This window comes from Penicillium solitum, assembly GCF_028829755.1.
Source record: "Penicillium solitum strain IBT 25940 chromosome Unknown utg000003l_segment0_segment0, whole genome shotgun sequence".
Taxonomy (NCBI): domain Eukaryota; kingdom Fungi; phylum Ascomycota; class Eurotiomycetes; order Eurotiales; family Aspergillaceae; genus Penicillium; species Penicillium solitum.
In genome coordinates this window covers 4826258-4849399 of record NW_027072123.1, presented here as the reverse complement: position 1 = coordinate 4849399, position 23142 = coordinate 4826258, and the positions used below count along the sequence as shown (strand labels likewise).

The 23142-nt window shown below is 49.7% G+C and overlaps 10 protein-coding genes across 10 annotated transcripts; 3 read left to right on the top strand and 7 right to left on the bottom strand.

The window, feature by feature from the left end:
* Positions 1–143: 143 nt before the first annotated feature.
* Positions 144–1319, bottom strand: N7455_005769 (threonine aldolase family protein; the record flags this gene model as incomplete). The annotated part of the gene is made up of 1 exon (XM_040959557.2): positions 144–1319. The coding sequence occupies one exon, from the start codon at positions 1317–1319 to the stop codon at positions 144–146; it is 1176 nt and encodes a 391-aa protein (XP_040809986.2).
* A 1218-nt stretch (positions 1320–2537) lies between these two features.
* N7455_005768 (type 1 glutamine amidotransferase) lies at positions 2538–3467 on the top strand (the record flags this gene model as incomplete). Its single annotated transcript, XM_040959494.2, has 1 exon — positions 2538–3467. One exon carries the CDS (start codon positions 2538–2540, stop codon positions 3465–3467), a length of 930 nt encoding a protein of 309 aa, XP_040809985.1.
* Positions 3468–3722: 255 nt separating this feature from the next.
* Positions 3723–4985, bottom strand: N7455_005767 (M20 family metallopeptidase; the record flags this gene model as incomplete). The annotated part of the gene is made up of 1 exon (XM_040959514.2): positions 3723–4985. The coding sequence occupies one exon, from the start codon at positions 4983–4985 to the stop codon at positions 3723–3725; it is 1263 nt and encodes a 420-aa protein (XP_040810022.1).
* An 878-nt stretch (positions 4986–5863) lies between these two features.
* Positions 5864–7054, bottom strand: N7455_005766 (uncharacterized protein; the record flags this gene model as incomplete). The annotated part of the gene is made up of 1 exon (XM_040959540.2): positions 5864–7054. One exon carries the CDS (start codon positions 7052–7054, stop codon positions 5864–5866), a length of 1191 nt encoding a protein of 396 aa, XP_040810040.2.
* A 2098-nt stretch (positions 7055–9152) lies between these two features.
* N7455_005765 (uncharacterized protein) lies at positions 9153–10130 on the bottom strand (the record flags this gene model as incomplete). Its single annotated transcript, XM_040959483.2, has 3 exons — positions 9153–9305; positions 9364–9627; positions 9903–10130. The coding sequence occupies 3 exons, from the start codon at positions 10128–10130 to the stop codon at positions 9153–9155; spliced, it is 645 nt and encodes a 214-aa protein (XP_040810035.2).
* A 1400-nt stretch (positions 10131–11530) lies between these two features.
* N7455_005764 (cytochrome P450) lies at positions 11531–13221 on the top strand (the record flags this gene model as incomplete). Its single annotated transcript, XM_040959538.2, has 2 exons — positions 11531–12590; positions 12653–13221. The coding sequence occupies 2 exons, from the start codon at positions 11531–11533 to the stop codon at positions 13219–13221; spliced, it is 1629 nt and encodes a 542-aa protein (XP_040810073.2).
* Positions 13222–13764: 543 nt separating this feature from the next.
* N7455_005763 (uncharacterized protein) lies at positions 13765–16503 on the bottom strand (the record flags this gene model as incomplete). The annotated part of the gene is made up of 2 exons (XM_065605119.1): positions 13765–15158; positions 15213–16503. The coding sequence occupies 2 exons, from the start codon at positions 16501–16503 to the stop codon at positions 13765–13767; spliced, it is 2685 nt and encodes an 894-aa protein (XP_065462019.1).
* Positions 16504–17172: 669 nt separating this feature from the next.
* On the top strand, positions 17173–19775 carry N7455_005762 (uncharacterized protein; the record flags this gene model as incomplete). Its single annotated transcript, XM_040959489.2, has 7 exons — positions 17173–17296; positions 17354–17408; positions 17456–17493; positions 17545–17713; positions 17773–18717; positions 18774–19315; positions 19393–19775. 7 exons carry the CDS (start codon positions 17173–17175, stop codon positions 19773–19775), a joined length of 2256 nt encoding a protein of 751 aa, XP_040810017.2.
* Positions 19776–19923: 148 nt separating this feature from the next.
* On the bottom strand, positions 19924–20526 carry N7455_005761 (Zn(II)2Cys6 transcription factor domain-containing protein; the record flags this gene model as incomplete). Its single annotated transcript, XM_065605118.1, has 2 exons — positions 19924–20135; positions 20190–20526. 2 exons carry the CDS (start codon positions 20524–20526, stop codon positions 19924–19926), a joined length of 549 nt encoding a protein of 182 aa, XP_065462018.1.
* Positions 20527–22285: 1759 nt separating this feature from the next.
* Positions 22286–22917, bottom strand: N7455_005760 (uncharacterized protein; the record flags this gene model as incomplete). The annotated part of the gene is made up of 2 exons (XM_065605117.1): positions 22286–22619; positions 22652–22917. 2 exons carry the CDS (start codon positions 22915–22917, stop codon positions 22286–22288), a joined length of 600 nt encoding a protein of 199 aa, XP_065462017.1.
* Between the last annotated feature and the right edge of the window lie 225 nt (positions 22918–23142).

Genomic DNA, 23142 nt, shown 5'->3' with positions numbered 1-23142 from the left:
TCGAAGCGAATCATGCAAAGCACAAAAGGCCATGACAGGCGTTATATAACAAACAGGGAATTATGAAATGAACCTTGGAAGGGGTAGAGGAATACTTGTTGAGCCGTGGTAAATTGTCTCCTATACACTTCTTTCTCCTTTGATTATCTATAGACCGAATCTGACTCCTCAACTACCTCTTCCCTCTTCTTTGTCGATGACAACACGCGATCAAAAACATTTCCCAGTCGGACAATGGCATCATCGGCAATCTGACAATGGACGACTATTCTTCCACCGAACAATTTAACACCTTCCTCTCTACCAACGCAAATAATTCTGTCCACCGTGATATCGCTGAGAGGCAAATCCAGACAAACCATGTTTGTATTGACTGGCCGACTGACCGCGCCACCGCGATCAACCCACATCTTCTCAATAACCTTAGCCTTCTTGTGCGTTTCTCGCAATCGGCCACCTTCGCCATTAGGTCCATTTCCGAAATTCTCCTCAACCGCCACACGCGCCGCCGATGAGATGATCCCGGCCTGTCGAATGCCTCCACCAATACTCTTCCTAACCCATCGGCAATGTTTCAGAGTGCTCTTCGGTCCAACAATAATGCTGCCGACAGGGGCAGCCAGCCCTTTGGAAAAGCACATCTGGGTTGTATCAAAGCAGTCCAAATAGTCAACTAATGAGCCTGCACCAGCAGCGACAGCCTCCCAGATTCTTGCGCCATCAAGGTGCATCTTGATATTGTTGGCGCGAGCGAATGCAGAGATCCGACGGACTTCCTCTAACGGAGTAATGACACCGGCGAGGGTATTTTCCAGCGAGATCACGCGGGTAGGCGCAATGTGGATGTTGTCACGAGTATCCACGTCTCGCTGAATATCCTCGAGGGTCAGATACTGTCCGTTCGCTGGGATGCAGGGCTGCATATGCGCCTGAGACAGGGATGAGCAGCCGCCAGCCTCTGACTTTAAAATGTGGGATTGGTAATGGCAGAGAATGGCGTGGGGTGGTTGTGTTAACAGCGATCGGAGGGCAATTTGGTTTCCCATTGTGCCCGATATGACTAGGAGACTGTCTTCCTTGCCTGTGAGGTTGGCCATGAATTCCTCGAAGTCATTTGTCGTCGAATCCTCTTGGTATACGTCATCCATCAAGGTAGTTTGAGCAATCGCCTTCAGCATAGATAAGGTCGGTGTCGTGATAGTGTCTGTGCGGAAGTCGTAGGCCGCAGGTCCAGCACCACACCAGGAGCTAGATACTTCGATCTGCTCAGCTGGTTGGGTAGTCTCATGTTGAACAGAGCAAACTTGAACGCCACTCATAGTGAATCAGGAAATCAACGGATTGAAGTTGTTCGGAAGAGTTTGATTGAGTTGAGAAGACGTATAAAAGGACATTATGAGAATATTGAGTATAATTATAAGATCGAAGTGATGTCCAAGATTCTGGCGCTGAACAGTAATGCCTGGAGCAATTCCTTATCAGATCAATATTTTCGAGTACATACATACATAGGTAGTTAGCGTGTCTTCTCCGCTATCCTCTCAACTCCGGTCTTCTGAGAACTCCGGAGCTCACTCCGTGGCCCGGACTTCGGACTTGTCGGTGTGGATCAGGTCCACAAATATTTCTCAAACTTGAGTCCGGTGCCGGACTGGGGCCATCCTTAAGCCAGTATCCATTTTGTCAACCAAGGTTGCACGGTGAGCTGCTAACTTGGTTACTCTCCTGCTTTGCTGAGGATGTTGAGCAAGTCAGAGCGCTCAAGTCACGGAGTTACTCAGGGGATTCTCATCTAGCCAGGGATGAGGACCCCGGGGCGATCCTAATGATTATGTAAGCCTCAGGGGTGGGCGTGACTCAGCGAACAAAAAGCGGCAAGGGATGAGCACTGAAATGGATGGAAAGCTAAGCCTTAATAAGCTCTTAGGCGATCGTTTTGTGCGGAACTAGCTGGTTCGACGGGACACTGTTCACGCATATGTGGACTTGGAAGACATTATAAATGAAATAAAGCATCTCAGATCGTAGCAAATGCCGTGTTAGTCAACTGAAACACGGGAAAGCCAAGAGTTACCAGGCATTATCCCTTACACATGATATCTCAAGGCAGAGGGCGTATACGTATAAAAGAGTGTACTCCATACACTGTTGAACAGAAACAACCCGGTTTATTTTCGGTAGGAATAGGGTACCGGAGAAAATATGTAAAAGGTATTCGGTGTAACTCAGTGTGGATCAAGAAAAAATAAGCTCATCGAGTGACAACGTGGGCTTTTACCTAATGCTTCCGTGGTGGTTGGAGTCTATTGGAGTAATTGGCCGTTTTTTCTTCCTGTGATCCTTTTTATTATATGAATTCCTGAATTCCACAAGACTATGTCTTACCTAAATGATTTCGAATCCTGTGTCGGGGTTAGTATGGCGAAATTATCTTATTTAGCAGTACACCCAGGGGGTTGAAATCTTCACTTCGCCATTTCCACCCTCCATAATCCCAAATATTCCATCAATTAAACACATATTTTCTTTAAAAAAAAATGGTTCACCACATCCATATCGCCGTCCTAGACGTGGATATCCCAGCCCGTAAGCTATACGAGGCTAGAGGGCTCTGCAGTGCCCACTTCCGAGCCATCCTCCGCGAGACCGCATCACGCCTGAACGAGACCTTGTTCTCTGAGAAGGAGCAACTCGAAGTCAAGATCACGCCATATGATATCCGAGGAGGCCATTATCCCGACCTATACAAGCTCCGCGGCCATGCAGGCGAGGACCAAATACCCGTGCAAGCCCCAGTGGACGCAGTCCTGATCACCGGCGGTTCGCCCGGCGTATACGAGATGGACCATTCACCATGGATGCAAGAGCTCGAGAAATTCGTCAAGACAGTGTACAACCAATACCCAGAAGTCCGTATTCTGGGCACCTGTTTCGGCCACCAACTTATTTCCCACGCTCTCGTCCGCAACGTGGAAGATCCGGTCCGTGATGTCTGGGTTGAACAATGCCCTCTCGGTCGTGAGGTCGGAATTTATACTGTTCAATTGGAAAATGCGTTTGTCAAGTCGTTCCCAGGTGCACTTGGTGATCTCCCCGAGGGACGCTTGCGCATTCAGATGTTCCATGGCGATCGCGTGATGGCGGTTGAGAAGGGAACTGCTGTTACACTTACCGACTCGCCGCCGGTTTCGCTGCCTGCGCCGTGGATTAATATTGGAAGTACGCCCATCTGCCCTATTCAGGGACTTTACCACCCCGGCAGAGTGCTGTCCGTGCAGGGTCATTATGAAATGGATGTCTTTGGCATGACTAAGATGTGCTTGGAATCTGCACCTGTCATGGGATGGAAGGAATCGAAGTTGGCGTTGTTCTTGGAGCAAGTTGGTGATGATCGCGAGGAATGTCAGGATGATTCCAAGGCCTTTGCCTCTGCTGTGGTGTCCTTCTTGGCTGGCTTTGAACAATGACATGTGGAGGATGAGAAATCAAAAATAAAGAGGTTTTCTGCTCCCGCCACGTGCGGTCTGAAGATGAATAGAATGAAATTGCAGAGGAATGAAATACACATTATGCACAAAGATCATCTATGCAACAATTAGCAGTGTAGAGCATGGAACCGGGAATTCCTCTCAGATATGCAAGCGATTTGTTATATACAGCATTAAACACGTTTCAAACCGCCGAAACAGACAGGTGGAGAGGGCATTTTGGGCTTCGAATGGCTACTTTTTCAAGAATGTCAAAGCCGCGAGGCACAATGCATCCACTCCGGTTTGCATCGTTGGCTGGATCACAGGCGCAAACAGAGCTGAGTGATTCCCAGGAATTTCGTCCATGGGAGTTTCGTTTCTCTGGCCCTTATCCCACAGCACTGGGTCAATTCCTCCAATGAACCAAAAGGAGCAAGGAAGCCCCTGGGAAGTACCCAGGGTAGAGAAATCCTCACTAACATTAGTTCTTGGGGTATCATCATCAAAGTCCTCGAAATGGTCTCGGAAAGATGCAGCCAGTTGGGAGGCGACCTGTTTATCGTTGTCTGTGGGCGGAAACCGCCTTGTTGGTGTGAACACTGGCGGTTTCGGCGATCCACTAGCAAGACACTCAGCCTCAACGATGCGCCGAATAGCAGAAATTATTTTCTCCCGAGTCTCCAACTTGACAGTTCTAAAGTCAACTCCAATTTCCGCCCGGTCCGCAATGATATTTTCTGTCTGTCCTGCCTGCAAGCTCCCGACCGTCACGACAGCAAGATCAGTCGGGTCCACCTCTCTACTCACAATGCTCTGAAGTCTAACAACAACATGTGCAGCAAGGAGCACGGGGTCTACCGTCTGTTGCGGCTGTGACCCATGACCACCACGACCGTAGAGGGTGATCTTCATGCTATCGGCAGCAGCCATGATCGTGCCTGGTCGGGAACCAACACTTCCCGCTCGCATTCGCATGACGTGCTGACCGAAGACGTAATCAGGCATGGGAATCTTCGAATACAGTCCATCGTCAACCATGGCCTGAGCGCCTCCGCCCCTCTCTTCGTTCGGCTGGAAGAGTACGATTAAAGTTCCACTCCACGCATTCTGTGCACGGGCTAGAAGTTCGGCTGATGCGAGAAGACATGTTATGTGCATGTCATGGCCACATGCATGCATCACTGGCTTTTCATTGCCGTCCGCATCAGACATAGTCACTGAACTCGCGTAGGGGAGGCCGGTGAGTTCCTTGACTGGAAGCGCGTCCATGTCGGCCCGAAGAAGAATTGTCTTTCCGGGGCCATTTTTGAGAATGCCGACAAGCCCATAGCCTCCGATATTGGTGTGAATATCATAGGCTCCGAGCTGTGACAAGTGTGAGGCGATCGTTTCAGATGTGGCCTTCTCTTGTAACGAGAGCTCGGGATGCGTATGGAAATGCTTGTAGAGAGTTTCATAAGGAGTCAAATCCACAGCGGCGCTGAATAATATGTCTGACAAGCTTCGTTGAGCCATTTCATATATAGGTGATGATATGTTAGGGAACTGCCGACAACATAGGCAACTGATGAGGGGGGGTTGGAGAGTTGAGGCTGGGGCAGGAGGGGGGATTGGTCAGCCAATCGTTAGGCCCTAACTGGACGTAACGTACCCGTGGACTTCCCTTTGTCTACCCGGTGGGGCTTTCTTATCTAGACCCTTGTCATGTCCTATAGCGCCTAGGCAATTTTAGCGCTATAGTTAATGTAATAGCTCATTCAACAAAGAGTTAGGCGGAATCTAGGAACGCTCAGGTCCAGATCGTCACATAAGCAACATGGATCATTCTCGCGGTGGCTGAAAAACTAAGACGTAGTAGATAGACGCCAATCAGCACCAAGCCATTCCGTTGAAATCTTGGAAAACAGGGGGTCCCTGGAAGTGAGTCACGTTTTTCTTCCGGTTCTGTTTCTTTGGATTTTCTACCACTTCCTCCGTGGGTAGTTCTCGCTCCTATCCACCAGCTCAGACTACATCATCCTCATGCCTGTCTGGAGTCGTATATGTAACATTATGTGTGGGAGACTTCTGGATCCTATTTCTGTCCGCAAAGGGAGCATCGTTGTAATTGTAATTGTGAGAGCGGTTGGTGCTACCGAATATCGTGGGAAGGATACGGCAGAGTAGGCCTTGACAACTCCCATGGGACTAAAAAGATTTTGGTCCCATATCCTGGTCCCATCTACTCCTATAGGACTAAAAGAATTCACATTGTATCTCTCTCGTTTCAGTAGTAGATTCAGCCTTAGCTGGATACCGTGGGCCCCCAATTTATGAGAACAGTGGTTGAAGTGGTGTATGTTGGTATGTGAATGTATTTTGGGAAGATGCTAGTAATTAATTGAATTCTTTTCCTACTCATGACTTCCATGCTTCAAGTATGGAGGCCTTCGATACCGCAGCTCAACCCTGGATCCCTCAGACTGAATCTTCACATTAACCCAGTAGGCTCGAGCAGATTCAGGAATGATGTCCCCCGGCTTTACTCCAGTTGACTCTATATCAATCAGTCTCTTTAAGGCCACAGTTGTCGCAGATGCCCAGTAGTCATCTTCTGGTCGTTTGTACATTATATAAAAGATATCACGACGGACCTGCCAATCGCGACATTTGGCCGCAGACCATAAGAGCGTAGGCAAAACAGAGTACCTGTAGCTAAACGGCGAAATCACGATGTCACTTAAACCCGTGGCCGAGTCTGCTAGGGTTCGTGCAAGTTTTGTGATATGCTGAAACTGTTCTAGGTGATCATCGTAAACCATCTCATCTGGTGGTTGGTTTTTAGCGACAGCCAGCTTAATTTCAATGACATCGATCAATAATGAGAAGACTTTTAGTGAATCGCAGTCCTCTGGCGCAAGACCATCCAATTCGACGAGGACGGCTAGAAGATGACTTCTACAGAGCCGAAGCTTAGTCAAGACTACTGCCGCGCCGCGGCCGATGGAGCTTGCTGGTCCAATATCAAACCCGCAAGTAGTGTAATCCAGTATGAATCCCGAGACGAGGGTTGAAAATTTTTGGACACAGTCCATCTGATCAATACCCGAATAGAGCGGGGTAATATTTGATGGAGCCGCTGTAGTGTTTGGGGATATCCGATACTCACTATTGAGTTGTGCGGAATCCTTAACAAATAACTCGGAATAAGAGCAGAAGGACCAGTAAACGTGCATCTGGGAAAAAGCCTGTGTCAGGGCCAGACTAGTAGCACCTTTATCTTGCTGAACATCCCATTCTTTGAAAAGTTTATAACCGGACGCAAGGTGACGGCGAGCAGAATAGAGATCTCCCTGAAATAGAGTAAGGAGAGTAAAAGTCAAACATGTGACTAACACTACTTCCTTCGGGGTGCGTCTTGAGCTGTACGGAGTGAGATCTTCCCGAGCGAGACTTTCTCGAAGATAAGCAATGGCCTTTGTAGAGTGCCGAAGAGTCAGACTGGGGCCCTGATCTTTAAAGCTCGTTGGAATCTGTTCTAACTGGGTATGCCACGCACTCATAGCGATCGAAGCATGACGGACAGCAGGATGATTTTCGCACATTTGGAAAAGCAATCCTTGCCAGAATGAGTTTTGAAAGTAATGCGAGAATCGTACTGCTGTGCGGTTGTGGTAGAAATCCAGATACCATAGCTCGTTCCAGTTAAGGTCGATCTGGCAGGCACTTGCCAAAGGCAGAGGAACGGCCGTGACCGATGACCGAACTGTCGAGCAATATCGGTTTTGCAGAGCTACATTGTTCTGATTTTTGGTTTTGGATTCACGCCACTCGCGTGTTCTCTTATCAACGGCTTGTTCATAACCGTCGCATTGCCTGCCTGTGCTCGTACAGCTGAGACAAGCGGGATGTGTTTCGTCACATCTCTTATGTCGTATCCTTTACAACGTTAAGTTGCTGTGCGAGATCAAGTTTTTGGGGAACTCACTTGCACGTACTACAGCCAGAGCGCGATTTTGAGTGCCGGGATCTTATTCTGTGCGGTGGGTGTTGAGACATTCTGCTTGCAAACAAAAGTAGGATCTGTATATCATATAAATCCTTTATTGGAGCAGGTTCAGTATCTCAAGTGATGAGGACTCGATCAGGATTAGCGGCATAAAAGGCCAGAGTTGATCAAAACCCGTCGTTCACCACTGTGTTTGTGATCACGTGATGACAGTCACATGTGTTATCGCCTTATCGGGAAAAAGTGTTTGACGAACTCCTTACGATTTCTCTCCTATTTCTCTCCATTACAATCAACATGCAGTGGAAGACTCTGAGAATTTTGCACCCAGAAATAGCGACGCTCAGTAGCCCTGTTGATGACGTGACAAAAAGCTGGTTACCTCATAGGTACACCTACTTATAGGCGCGTATATGTATTCCCACCTCTTAAGACTAAGAGAGAGAAGGCAATACGTCCTGTATTGGCTATCTGAGCAACTAGCTGTTAAGAGGGGGGAAGAAAGGAAGAGAGAGAGGAGAAAGAGAACTGGTCTATCTACCACGAAGAGGGGCTAATGCTCGAGGCATCCATAACACCACCTGTCGTGATCTTTATTACTCTGACTTTTATTAAACCCAGAGCCAGTTCAACCCTCTAACCGCAGCCGCGTCAAGGATCCAACCACAAAACTGTGTGAATTGTAAATTCAATATACCGTGCTGAGGGCTGGCGCGCATTTTTCTCAGGCTTGGTCCAAGCTTAGTGGGCGTGGTCTCGTAACTGCGATTAAGATCTATGTCTACGGAAACTGCAAACACATCGGGGCCCGGCTTTTAGGATAAGCGGAAGATTCTACCTTCGTTCATGAAGAGGCAGTAATTTCTGCTGGCCTTAACATCTACGGCAACAAACCCTATCTGGCTGATCAAGACACGTTTGCAGCTCGACAAAACACATATACATACTACCGGGTCTTCGGGTTGTCGATTTCGTAACATTTTGATTGTGTCAGACAAACCCTGCGGAATACGAGAGTGTGCGGGTTCTATAGGAGAATGAGCCCTAGCGATGTAAGTTCGATCGAAACGGTTTTACATCTTGTACTCTACTAACGCTTGAAAGCCGGTCTCCGTGAGTCATTGAAACCCATCAAGTGGAGTGGAACTCCTCTTTGGGATGAAATCTTCCACTGGGTTAGCACTTTGTACTTGACATTCTGTTCTATAACAACACAGCAACCGAATTTCACGAAGCTACATGACCCTGGATCGACTCTGATAGGCTAGGGCGTATTTCCTATGTCAGCCCCATTCTTGGCGCTACCAATCGATGAAATCGAGAACGGTGAACCAACCACTTGGGTAAGGCGACCAACAAGACATTGAACGCAAACGGTAAGTCGGCAACGCATTTTCGCAATGTTGAGGGACACGGCCACGGCATTGCAGAGGGCCCCATTGCCATTCCTTGGCAGACCCCTACGCCGATCCCCCAAGCCTCAGAACCCTGCCTCCTGTTCATTCTAAAATAGCAGCTCTTCTACCATGACATTGTTGTCTTGTACACATTGGTTAGCTTGAGCTCGAGATCCAAGTAACCACCGGCCAGGGTGGGGGTCGGCCTTACATGTTAGGTTTGACGTCGTGGAGTACTTCAGCAGACTTGAGAAACGGATAATACTAATAACCGTGATTCTGTCGAAATGTGAGAGGTCAATAGCAGGAGTTGACGGGGGGTTGCACCCACACAATACCGATGCTGAACATGAGAACCAGATAGATCCTTTTCCTTGTCTTGAGCTGGAGTCCAAGGAGCATCGGAATGGGCAGGCCGATGAGCCACAGATCCGTAGCGATGTTGATTGCCTGGGGTCAGTTAGTTGATATATCTAAATATAACGAATATAGTGATCAAGTCACGTACCGAATGCGCCCACCAGAAGCTTGTGTTATCATAGCACAGGACTGTGCTTTCGCCTTTCCACCTCGACCAGGCCTCTTCGACTGGAATACAGGCAAGTATTTCAATGATGAAAGTCGACATCATGAACAAGAAGCAGTGGATGATAGTCCCCTGACATAGCAGTCGAAATCTAGGACCCGGGAAAATGTGCTTGAAAAAGCAGACGATGGCCACCTTGGTCAGGATGATTGCCGGGATATACCAGACTTGGGTTACCCACGTATACTGTCCACGCTGTTAGCTCTCCCACCTGAAACTGCTTTCCCTCTGGATAATACTTGCCTTCGCTGTGTTTGTGATTTGCTTTTTCGTTAGGGTCCAAACGTCCTTTCCCATACCTGAACCCATCACTGTTTTGTTATTAGCATATACCCGAAAGTTAAGTTGCGAAGGAGGAACACACTGAAGAACTCAAATATGTCCATGGGTAACGAAAAGATCTAATCTGCTGGTTAGCCGGCAGACTCTCAACTTTCATGCTCACACGGTGGCCCACTCACAAATGCGAGGACCGCACACATATCAGCCCACTTGAACCCATTCTTAGCAATACAGTCAGCCACTCTGATGCTGATAAACACGAGAGCCAAGGCACCAGTAACAACTGTCGCGATGGGAGCGACAATACTCTTGTCCTGGACCGGCCAGTGGCTGAGGGTAGCTGTGGCATTTTGGGACTCTGAGGATAGGAAGTCACTCTGGTCAGCCAATATCAAGAGGGCCAGCATTCTAGGCCTTACGAAGTCCTTCAACGACGGTGCATGCTCCTAGTGAGCACGCCTGAACATTGGCCATTCATGTCTCATTAGCGCATATGCGGTCAGCGTCCGTCGCGGTGCATGTTGAATTCTTGAGGCCCTCGGCGAGGCAGTTGGCCTGGCGGTCATTATCAGCTGTGTCTTGGTTTTGTTATTGAACAGCTTCCATACCGCACACTCTGGGATATTCTGGGCATCAGCGATAGTCCCCAAGGCCGCGATGGCAAATGCTAACCACCATTTCGCCCCAGATTCTGACGGCCAGCCACTGAAGATGTTTTAATTTCTTTTCTTTCTTTTCTTTCTTTCTATTTTTTCTTCTTTTTGCTTTAGGGCTCGAATCGGAACCCGGGCTCACATATGACACCTTGGAACCCCACACGGAGCGGGCTCCACACGGACCGTTTATAACTCTCCGACAACGCAAGACATGGAAGATCAATTCTTAGATTAAGGGGCAGAGTGCCCTCATATCTCAGCGAATAGGAATGTTGGACTTTGTAGAACCCAACACTTGGTCCGTCTCGAACTTCCCTAATCCAGACTAGGGCAACCCGGAATACTAGCTACAGGCGACGTTAGCCTAGTATTAACCTAAGGTGAACAGGCTGTTAGCAATCAAAAGTACCATATCCACTGCTGTTAACCAGGCCAATACAAATAGTGCTACTATTGTTGGCACTTGACAGGTGTCGAGGACAGGAGAGGAATCCTCCCAGAGTCCTGACCAAAGCAAGGAATTTGGAGCCAATATTAATTCCGAGTTTTCAACATAAGACGATGGAACAATAATACCTATGCCTGGCCCAGTCGCTAATGCCCGGCTCGCCGTGTCCCCCCTACCCCCCGAAACTCCCACACGTCAGTATACATTAGCGTGACCGGGGATATTGCTTCCCAACCGTATCCTTTTGTCGGCCGTGCCCCCCACTCCCACAAGTTAGTATACATTAGCGTGGCCAGGGATATTGTAAGCCAACACCGAGCGATCCTCGCAAGAGGCCAGATCACACGATGGATGCACTAACGGCTCTTCACGCATGAGGTAGGAGTCCATCACCAGATGCGACTCACTTCTCCCAGACGGGCTCGTATCCTCCATCCTACTACAAGAATAGTATGGTGCCGCGCTCGAAGGAGCCCCTCAAGAAGATCTCCAGGCAATCCCAATGAGCATTTAGATATCTACGGGCACTCATTGGCCCCTGCACAAAGTACCATCCCACCCACCGTTCGCTGCAGAACCGACAGAGAGGGAGAGACGCCGTACTTGAATTGGCCTGCTTGGTCTGTTCGCCGCCATCCCCGCAGAGAATCGCAGTCACAGTCACAGCTGCACCCCTCCGTCTTGTCTCTGCAACTGGAGCAAAATGCCCGGCTTTGCGACCTATCTACTCGGCGCTCTCAGCGCGATCCTAATCGCCCGCTTGGTCTTCTCACTCTTTAAACGCCCGTCGCTGCCGCTACCGCCAGGACCCAGGCCTGCGCCTATAATCGGAAATATTCACCAGCTCCCCAAGAGCCTCCAATGGCTGGAGCTCTACCACTGGAGCAAGAAGTATGGCCCGGTCATGCATCTCAGCATGGGCGGCCAGCCGCTCATCATCCTCTCCACCAATCAGGCCGCACATGATCTCCTCAACCGCCGCAGCTCGCGATACTCGGATCGCCCGCGCATGGTCATGGCGGGCGAACTGGTCACTAAGGGTATGCACACGCTTCTCCGACCATACAACGACCAGTACAAATTACACCAGAAGATGGGGGGCCCACTTCTAAACTTGCGCGCTTCGAGCAAATACCGCCCGCTACAGGACCTCGAGTCGCAGCAACTGCTATGGGATGTGCTAGGTGAGTGGGACAAGGTTGGTGAGAAGGGCGTAGACTTCCACCACCACTTCGAGCGCGCAATGGCTAGCACTATCTACTGCCTGAATTACGGCTACCGGCTGCAAACGGGATACGAGAAGGAGCTGATGGATGGGAAGCGCGTGCAGGCGGAGTTTGCGCGCACCGGACAGGTGGGCGCGTACATTGTCGACTCGTTCCCGTTTCTGAATTACCTGCCCAAGTTTCTGGCGCCGTGGAAGAAGGAGGCCGAGGAGTTGTTTGAGCTGGAGCGCCAGTTGCATGTTGGGAACTTGCGAAAGGGACTGAGTAACCAGAAGTGGAACTTCGCGAAGCATATGAAGGACTCGCCGGAGGCTGCGGGAATGCCGGAGGTTGAGCTTGCGTTTGATCTGGGAATTCTTGCTGATGCTGGTTTGGATACTTCGACTGTTGCGCTGGACTGGTTTATCGTTGCTTGGATTACTTCGGGCTCCCGTGGCTGGGTGAAAAAGGCGCAGCAGCTGCTAGACGAGGTCGTCGGTAAGGACCGCCTACCTAGTTTTGAAGACCGCCCTAAGCTGTCATATATCGATGCTATTGGTGAGTTTCACTTGTCTAATCCGAATAATGGGCAAGGTCTGACATTGCATGATATGACACAGCGAGCGAGACCCTCCGCTGGCGCCCCGTCGTTGTCCAGGGTGTGCCGCACTTCACCAAGATCGAGGACGAGTACATGGGCTACCGTATCCCCGCCAACTCAACTGTCCTCCCCAATGCATTTGCTATTACCCGCGATGAGGCCGTCTTTGGCGAGGACGTCGATAACTTCATCCCGGAGCGGTGGCTTGCCGAGGAATCCGACAATGAGCATATTGATGTCTGCGGCTTCAACACATCCGCCCTTAAGGACCTACCGCATACAGGATTCGGATTTGGGCGCAGAATCTGTACGGGCCGTCTTATCGCACGAAATCAGCTGTTCATCCAGATGGTGCGCATGCTGTGGTCGTTTGATGTCGAGGCTGGCGTTGTGGACGACGCCACAGGCGCGAGACACAAAGTTCATGATATGGACTGCACGGAGGGCTTTATCACCCTGCCCAAGCCGTTTAGGTCTGTGATGCGTCCGAGGGGGCAGTGGGTGCGCGATGCTATCCTGAAGGCGGGCACCACACATAACCTGGATCACTCGGCCATTTTGGAGGCGGCAAAGATTGAAAATTCCTGAGGACGAATAAATATCTTTTCTTTTTAGTAGTCTTTTTAGTGACCTTTTTAGATGCATACGAAGGCGGTAAAAAAAAGCATACTCTCTACAAGAGACCTTTCTATGTATAACATTTGACTAGCTCAAAGGGTTGCCCCACGTCGCTCCTGTGGGGTTATGGTGATGTTGTGGCAAGTGCCAATACTACAAAACGGCAGTTGTTTGTTTGGAATAGGAAGGAACTACCAAGGTTGACGCCCAAAGCTCCAGGAATCCAACGTGTGTACGGTAAATAGGTAGTTTGTGTCTCTGTCTCTTTTTGCTCTTCTAGAAGATGAAGAGTGATCATAAGAATACTTGAGAATACTACGCTATAAGATAGATCTCTTGGCTTGATTGGAATACACAGAGTCTCAGAGAAAGCTTAGAAAAGCTTAGAACATACTTCATTTTTCATTGATGATACCTATTAAAATGGACTAATAAATCCACAATGATCAAAATGAACTAAATATGTCACACACATCAGATGACGAACATTAAACGCAGCAAAAGGCAAGTATTCTAAAGGAGTGGTGCAAAAATAGCCCACAGCAGACCAATTGAGCCAATGTGAGGGATATTTAAGGATCCTGCGGCATTGAAGGCCGGAGAAGATGTAGAGGTAGTTGCCGAGTCAGTCTGAGTTCCGCGATCCGAACCCGATGGACTACTGGAACCATTGTCAGATGTGGTTTCACCACCAGCCCCTGTGCCCTGAGTGCTCGACATGGTCTTGATTGAACCGGGCAATGAGGTTGTAATAAGCGAGCCAGATACTGACGTTGTCGCAATCGATCCAGGTACTGAGCTTGTCACCAGGGAGCCTGACGTTGAGATCGTGACAACATATCCAGAGAAAGAAGTTGTGACAAGTGAAGCAGACTCCGAGGTTGTCACAACTGAGCCGGAAGCTGTGGTTGTGATGAGAGTGACTGGTTCGGTTGTCTCGGCTGCGCTGGATGATTCCTCGGTCTCAGTGGTAGCAGTGCTTTCTTCACTGGACTGGGTGGTCGATGTCTGAGTGATCGCATCTCCACTGCTCGTCGCTTCGGCGCTCGTCGTTTCAGTGCCGGTAGCTTCAATACTGCTAGCCTCGGTGGTGGTGGCCTCAGTACTGCTAGCTTGAGTGCTGGTAGGCTGAGTACTAGTGATTGTGGCTGCTGTCGAAGCCTCCGTGCTGGTAGTAGTGGTGATCTGTGTGCTCGTCGCCGTAGTTTCTATCTTAGTGCTGGTGGCACTTTGTGTTGTTGTTGTGGACGTGACCTTGTCGGAGCAATAATTCAGCCACTGTGCAAATGTTGGCAACATCTTTGATGAAAATTGATCAGAGCCAGAATCGGCGTTGTCGCTAATGCAGTCTTTGCAAACATCCAAGTTTTCCATGAATGTTGAACCACTCTTGCAAATCTCATCGGTCTTTCCAAGTAATTGCGGCTCATGTGCAGCATCACTGCACTGATTATAACAACTCGGAGGAAGTTTTGTTACGTCGATTCTTTTGACCTTTTGGGGGATAGCGAAATCCCACGAGGACATACCGCGCTTACTGTTGGCTGCACCTTGGTCTTCCGGGAACTCGAAGATAGAGTAATTGAGGCCGAAGTCCTCTGGGTTAAGGTTGTAATAGATATTCGAGACATTGTACGGCCAAGTTGGATGGAGGTCCAAAGGTGGAGCCACAATGCAGTCTGAGGGGGCGCAGATGTATCCAGGGTCGGGAAGACCTGCTTCAATGTTGCATCCCGAGCGGTTACCTGTATGACGTGGCTTGCAGAGATAGCCAGGTGCGCATCCCCAGGTATAGTCATCTGGCAACGGGGCGGCAGGTGTGTAGGATGGGTTGCTGATAAGACTGGAGCATACGGAGGCGGATACCGTTGTAGTAGTAGATGGAATTGTTTGGGTTGTTTGTGAATCTTATAGTGTTAGTTTTTACAACGATACCCAATGTCCTATTTTTCACAACGTACCTGGGATAGTGACAGTTGTCCCCGGAAGTGTTCCTGGTAGAGTGACGGTGGTATTTGGGATAGTGATAGTTGAGCCACCGGTGGTAGTCACCGATGTTGTCGACACTGGAGCAGTGGTAACACTTACAGAGCTGGAAGTGGTTCTGGTTGTCACTGTAGTGGCTGTCGGGGTTGTCGTCTCTGGAAGAGTTGTAGTCCTCGATGTCGTTTGGGTGGTTGTTTCAGGTACACTGGAGGTGCTTGTCACCGGTTCGCTTGAGGTAATCGTCACAGGCTCGCTCGAGGTAGTTGTGATAGGCTCCCTCGAAGTAGTCGTGATGGGCTCGCTCGAGGTAGTCGTGATTGGCTCGCTCGAAGTCGTGATGGGCTCGCTCGAGGTGGTCGTGATGGGCTCCCTCGAAGTAGTCGTGATTGGCTCGCTCGAGGTGGTCGTGATGGGCTCGCTCGAGGTGGTCGTGATGGGCTCGCTCGAGGTGGTCGTGATAGGCTCCCTCGAAGTAGTCGTGATGGGCTCGCTCGAGGTAGTCGTGATTGGCTCGCTCGAAGTCGTGATGGGCTCGCTCGAGGTGGTCGTGATGGGCTCGCTCGAAGTAGTCGTGATGGGCTCGCTCGAAGTAGTCGTGATGGGCTTGCTCGAAGTAGTCGTGATGGGCTTGCTCGAAGTAGTCGTGATTGACTCGCTCGAAGTCGTCGTGATGGGCTCCCTCGAGGTGGTCGTGATGGACTCGCTCGAAGTAGTCGTGATGGGCTTGCTCGAGGTAGTCGTGATGGGCTCCCTCGAAGTAGTTGTAACAGGCACAGTGGAGGTAGTTGTCACAGGCACGCTTGAGGTAGTCGGTGTGCTAGTCAAGTCATCTGTGCATGTACACGATGTGATGGTAAAAATCTCGGTTGTGTAATCCGTGAGCGTTTTTATAGCTTCATTTGCGGGCAGTGCTATGGAGGCTTCTGCAGCAACATTGAGCGGTCCAATGCCAACATCGGCGGAAGCACTTATGGCAGGGGCATTTCGACAACCACTGATAGTCTTGGTAGTGGCCTCGGTGATAGTAATTGTAGTGGCGCCTGGAGAGCTATTTCCAGTCTGCGTAGAAGTTTCCGTGATAGTTTCAGCGGCGCAAGAATCGCCATCACCGAGCCAAAGTGCAACCCCAACTCCTACCGTGACAGTCAATCCATCATCTTGCTCTGCCGACAGTGCGGGGGATTTGTTGATTAAACTGCTATGACCTGATGTCACCAAGGCGAAAGTTGTCGCCAACAGCGATAACCAAGCGACCGCGTCCTTCATCTTTGGCTGTCTGTAGAAGAAATCCTTCCGGGGATGGCTAGCAAGGTAAACAAGCTACACATGCCAAACAAAGAAAATAAATCGAGGGAATTGGGAGACATCCAATACATACGCACGGTCCCCGTCGCTCAAAGAACGCCCAATAGTTCGAGGCTCAAAATTTCCCCTCCGATGGGCATCAGCCCAGGCAACGTAGCATAGCCCCATCTCGAACCCCGAGTACGAGGAAATACATAATATTCCAAACTTCCGCAGTTATACATCGACGGCATCGGCCGCATCGACCACAATTGGAGCTAGCTCAAGCACACAATGGGGCTCCGTCAATTGATTCGGCTGTATTTCCCGTGGCTGCATGGTTCTAGCCATGCAGCAATACAATCAGGGTAATGATCAGAACGGTCGGACCACAAGCTGAGCGGGCGTATATTACACCGTCTGCTATTCATTCTTGTTTCGCCTTGGCTACTTCGTATTCAGGGCGGGGGGCCAACTGACAACAACAAAGATCAACAAAGCCGCATCTCAAGTTCCGAGCGACCCCGCCCCTCGCTTTTTGCATTTGGATGTCAGCAGTAAAATCGAGATTCCAGAATTCTTATGGGACTTGCTATTTTCAAATTATGACAACTCAGTGATGAGCTCAACTGCTGTTTCTTCTATTAAAAAATGCGGTTTCTTTTGGAGACGCTGCTGACGCTGCTAGTCATGATAGACTATGCAGTGGCCGCATGTGGCCTATCTGCTCCTCCAACTAATAATGTGTATATGTGTAACTGGCTAGGTCTGCGTGGTAAACACTCCTTGTTTAATAATTTTTGGAAAGACTTTTCTTTACTGACACTAATAGCCAATATCCTGCGCGATAGAATCTTCCTCGATGGCGGGCGGTTATGGTACCACACGTACGAGGTCCCCCATGATCAATACATATATTCACTAACAATTGCAGAGGCAATGACGATTGCCCCGATTACGACCCGGCTGACAGTATGGGCGACCAACAGGTGTTGATATATGTACATGGCTAACTAGCAGCAGTTTTGACAACCACCATCTATCATCTGAACCTCAACACTTCTTTCAACACGAAATCCAATTTCATGGATCTACTCACCAATGATTCCGTCGCCGGCGGTGATCCTAGCATGGCTCCGAATTACGTTAACGGCGCGATGTTTGCCAACGACAACGAGTTATACCTCTATGGGTTGGTATTCCTCGTCTCTCGGTCTAACAAATCACTGATTCTGAGATCCGTTATTGCAGAGGCATGCATCCTAATAGCAATAGTTCCAGTCTTCCGGCTGCTAATCAAGTCCTGTCGTACGCTGCATACCAGTATGGCCCCCATAGAAGCTTATGGAAGCCCGGCTGGAAGCAAGAATACCTCTCTACTAATGTTACACGATTTATCACCAATGGGGCCGCTGCATCAGCCCCAAGAGAGAACCTAGGCTTTTACTTCAGTGGGATGCGTGCCGCGGACTGGGGCGAGTTCAATTTTGACCAGCTTCAATCCAACCAAACGGCCGACACGCTAATCACCCTGGACATGTCGCAGATGAGCGACGGGAGTTGGACAAACACCACACTACCAAGTTATGTCCCTGCTCGTTCCAGCGCGGAACTGGTCTGGGTCCCTGTATCCGAGTCCGGGGTTTTAGTCGCCATTGGTGGAGTGGTTGAACCCATTCAGTTTTTAAAATCAACCTCAACTCGGACAGAGGAGAGCATAAGGATTAGCCCGACGTTCATGGAGACGGTCTCCGTCTTTGATGTCGGGAGTAGAACCTGGTATCTCCAGAACACGACGGGTGATATACCACCACAGTTGACGGAGTTCTGCTCTGTCCTTGCTAGCGCTGCTGATGGGTCATCTCATAATATATACATCTATGGAGGGTACGATGGTCTCGACCTTAGTGCTAATCCATCCGACGACGTTTATATATTGTCATTGCCTTCCTTCAAGTGGGTTAAGGCATACAATGGCACAAACACACACAGTCGCAGCGGTCACCGATGCATCAAAGTATATCCCGATCAAATGCTGGCGGTTGGAGGACAGCACGTCGATCCAACTCATTGTCTAGAGGGTGGTGTTATTGTCAACTTCAACCTCAATACACTGAGTTTCGAGGATAAATATGATCCCACAATTTGGAGTGAGTATAAAGTGCCGGATGTCGTGACGAAACAGATAGGGGGCAAGTAAGTGTAGACCCAGCAGTGCAGACAGTCAATCATTATAGCTGACACCTTTTTAGCTCTGATGGAGGTGCAAGCACAACTGCCCCAACATCATGGACCAACAGCTCTCTAGCGGGAATCTTCGACAAGAATTATACCAAGACCATCGAGACATATTGGCCGTACAATAGCACCAGCGGTAATTCCAGCACAGGTTCCTCCACACAAGATCACAACGGGGGCGGCGGCTTCCCCGGCTGGGCTGGTGGAGTAATAGGTGCAGTCTTAGGTCTGCTCATCATTGCAATCCTTGCCGGACTCTGGTTTTATCGGCGACGTCAGCGCCAACGGAAGTCTGCGGAAGGCAAATCTGAGGCCGCAGACGCTGAACCCCAAAACCGCCCCCCAGAATGGATGTATGGGAGCGGCCCAGCTTCCCCTGGACCCGGGCCAGTATCTTCATCGACGGGTATGGAGACAGCAGAGACGGTGCGAACTGCGCACACCACGGAAACGCAGCCGTCGACAACACAGGCTTCAACTTTGCCGGACTCCCACGTCTCTCCGGCAACCCCTGGCACAGTGGAATCAGGAGGAGATGCAGTATATGAGATGCATGGTATGTCGATGACTTTCTTTCTTCAATCCCTGATGGGAAATAGATACGACAGAGTACTAACCCTGACATCCACACAGATTCATCACCTGCTGAGCTTCCCACGGCATTCAATACCGCTTACTTCGCTCACGGCGGGCCTCCCAAGCCCGAATCCGAACGTGGGCTCAAACCCGATCCGAGACGAGGGCCCCAGTCTCCTGTCTCACCGCAGACTCCTAGTGAGACTGAGTCAGAGTATTCATATCCAACGGGTCACAACCGCCGCCCATCTTCACTGTCATTAACATCGCCAACGTCGATTGATAATGTGATGACCGGCCGGTCGTCACATTTTTATGAATCTTTTGATAGTTTGCAACCCCCCCGAGCAGGCCATCTATCTGAGGTTTCCCAGTTGACTGATCATTTGGAAGACAAGGGGCGGAAAGGAGGCAGTGAGACGATGCGGGAGGATGAATAGGGTATAGTTTTTTAATGAGGTAAATACTGTTTTAGTGTATAGAATAACGAGCTTAATCGGTTTGTTCGTGGTGAAACTTGTCATAATTCATAATGGCCAAAGTGATTTGCAGTGCTAAAGTACAAAAGGCCCAGAATACAAGCTCAGGTCATGCCAATATACTCCGTCGGCCCGCGTTTTTGGCATATTGACCCGATATATCCGGACCCCGGTCATATGCGGTCGTTGCCGCCAAAGTAGCCAAGGATGTAGGTATCTCAAAATGCTTGTTGATAGCCGAACTTCGTGGAGAACCCGGTTCCCACGGCGAGTCAAGTATATTGACTGTTGCTCGCTCGGCAATTAACTGAGGTTCACGATCTAGAAGGATATGTGAGCTTGGAACCACAAAACACCTCCATCCACTGGCAATACCTTCATTCATCAAAGATTGAGACATCAAAACAGGCTGAACATCCCCGTCCCCATAAGTTCCACCTCCCTTATCTCGCATATCCCATCTTCGCTTCGATCGCGGGGGTATAGATTCTTTCACGGGCTTTTCGGCACCCGAGTACTTCCCCCGGGAGGCGATACCAGCCCCCCAGCGCAATCGAATCTCGTATCCCTCACAAGTGAGACCCCGGGAACTGCATTTCCGGCAGGCTGGACGCATTTCATCGCACTGGATCCTCTTTTTCTTACAGGTCCAGCATCCCTTGAAAGAGCGATGACGGTGGGAGATGTCCTTTTGTTTCTCGGTCGGAGGCATGATACTGAGAGTAATGAAGTGAAGAAAGACAAGAGCAAAGATAAGAAGCGTCAGGAAGTACAACAATTCACTCATATATACTCGTGCGGGCGTGGTGCTATGCACATCCTCGTACTGTGATTGGCCGAACAAAGATCTCAGTGAGCGAAATAATGCATTCTAACCTCCTATAGGGAGTGCTTCCCGGTTTATTAACAAGGGGATATTTTGCTACTCCATAATTGCCTCACATTCGTGCAAAATATATCTTATGATCAGTGGGGAGGGAAGTCCAGTTTAAAAGTCCATGGGATTTTAATCCGAGCTTACCATTTTGGGAAGGTCCATGCAGGAAAAACAAGCTTGTCTGCTCAACCTCCCCACTGATATCTTCGAGATCTGCCCTAGAGACAAAGATAGCTGATGGAAAAGTCAATTATCAATTCCGAGGGACAATATCGATCGTTTGCGACCGTTATGTGCTTTGTCAAACACCATGGTGTCATACATGGTAGAAACACGAGGTATCGGAAAACTACGGACCTCCATAATAGCGTGCCCTAGTTACACAAAAGCACATATTATTGTTAGTCAGTTATATCTGTATAGATTTGAAAAAGAACGGGTTGTGGTCAATTCAGCGAGAGAAATATATATCCGTTATCCAAACCGAGCAGCAGTCTCGCTGCAACTTCTTTGTCGACCATTTGGGCTTCAATATCGATCCTCGCGATATTATCGTCTCCCGAGAAGAAAATGGGTAGATCTATATATTTGGAAGAGATATGTTTGGAACTAATGCCGGCCACCGGGATGTCCGACGTATCATGAAATTGAAGATGCAAAGTAGAAGCTAATGAACTATCGATAAGGGTCATTACGCAGCCGGAGTCAAGACAGATTGTGGATTTGGCGTCTAGCGATCCTAATCCGACGACAGCCGAGAGGTATCGCCAGGTCTTGTAAACTTGGCCGGGTGTCGTTCTTGCGTGTTTACGGTCGGATTCTGTGATTGGCTTGTAGTTGCTTCCGTCATCGTCCTCACCGACGGCGACGTTGTACGGACAGTGTCTTCGTCCGTGTGGTGCTGACGTACATATGCGTGGAGTTTGTTTCTTGATGGGAAATCTCTGGATGGGAAATCCACTGCAAAGTACCAGCAACCGACGGTGTGTGGGCTTTTAGGCGCGGTTCCCTCCGCAAGCGCCGTGCTCGGGGAGGCCGCCCTCCGAAAAGGCTCCTCGTGAGGGTCGCCTGGATTGTCAGGTCCATCGCGACGGTCGGGGCTGCTAGGGAAGCCACTGAGTATGTTGGCTGGTAGTTTCCCTGCGTGGCGGATGAAGTCTTTAGACTTTTTTTGAGTGGCCGTCTAGATTCGAGAGCCCAGTCCGCGGGGTATGGCAACCATGTGTTGGGTGTTCTAGGTATGTGAGGTTCGCGATATTGTGTTGTGAAGAAACGGATTCTAGCCGACAGGAGCGGGTCGAAAGCGTCTCAGTGTGGGTTAAGGGTGTCTGAGGCGTAATGATGTAGTTGATACGCCGTCGGGATGAGCTTCCGTAGGGTTTCAAGTGAGGCTCGGTCCTTCGACGAAAAATGCTACACAAGCATTTCTGACGATGGAAGAGTATGCATCGTAGAATATCAACAGTGCAAGCAATATGCGCCATTTTGCTCTGGTGATTATGACCCTCTGCCTTCATTTCACAGATGAGATCAACAAGGTTCGTGCAGGCATAGGGACCTCATCCATGTTGTGAGCTCAGATTTTATCCTCGGGTCAATAGCGAAGATGGGGATGCCAGATGGGTGGTGGCTGCTCGTTTGTGGCTTGAGATGCCCGAGGAGGCGGGATCGCTGGCCAGCCGTTTACTGGGAATTGCCGGCCACTTTTGCTCTTGCCTTCAGAACCTAGGTCTTTGTTGTCTTCCATCTTCAACCGATTCGTACAGTCCGGGCCTATACCAAGCAGCTGGTTCAGTAGTTGATTGGCGAGCTGCTCAATGGTCTCGTCACGATTATCGACGGACAGTGATACCTGTTTCTCTAGGAAGGGGCGGTACTGTGCAGTAATCTGCGGGAGGACCTTTGTCGTATTGTTGAACTCTATATATCTCTGAATGGTGTGGTCCATAAAAGTACCTACGCACACTGCTCCTCGCGTTGACAGAGGCTGTGGATGCGCTCAATGGTCTGGAATAGGGAGTTATGGTTCAGCGCGGACTCTATGAGGGTAATTCGACTGCACTGGGAGTGCATATTGAGGCCGGTCGCATCACAGTTGTATGTCGTCACAAGGGCCTGCGTGGATGAGCCGCGGTCATTAAAGCGCGCAATCGTAGTGGAACGAACATTGGTAGGCATTCCAGCACGAATCATGACAAAATCGAGTGGGAGGATGCCGAGGAACATTTGGATAAGCCATAGAGTCAGAGGCTAGTGGCAGAAGATCAGGAAGCGTGGCTGAGAGCTAGCCGAGTCAAATAGGCCTTGCTGGACAAGGATATAGAGAAGATCGTGGTGTCGGGGGCTCTGGTTCGCGAGGTACCGAGCCATTGCAACGCGATTCGTAGACAAAGAGGCTGACGGGTCCTTAGTGGTCTGGGACCAGAAAAGCCCAAACCCATTCTCATCGCC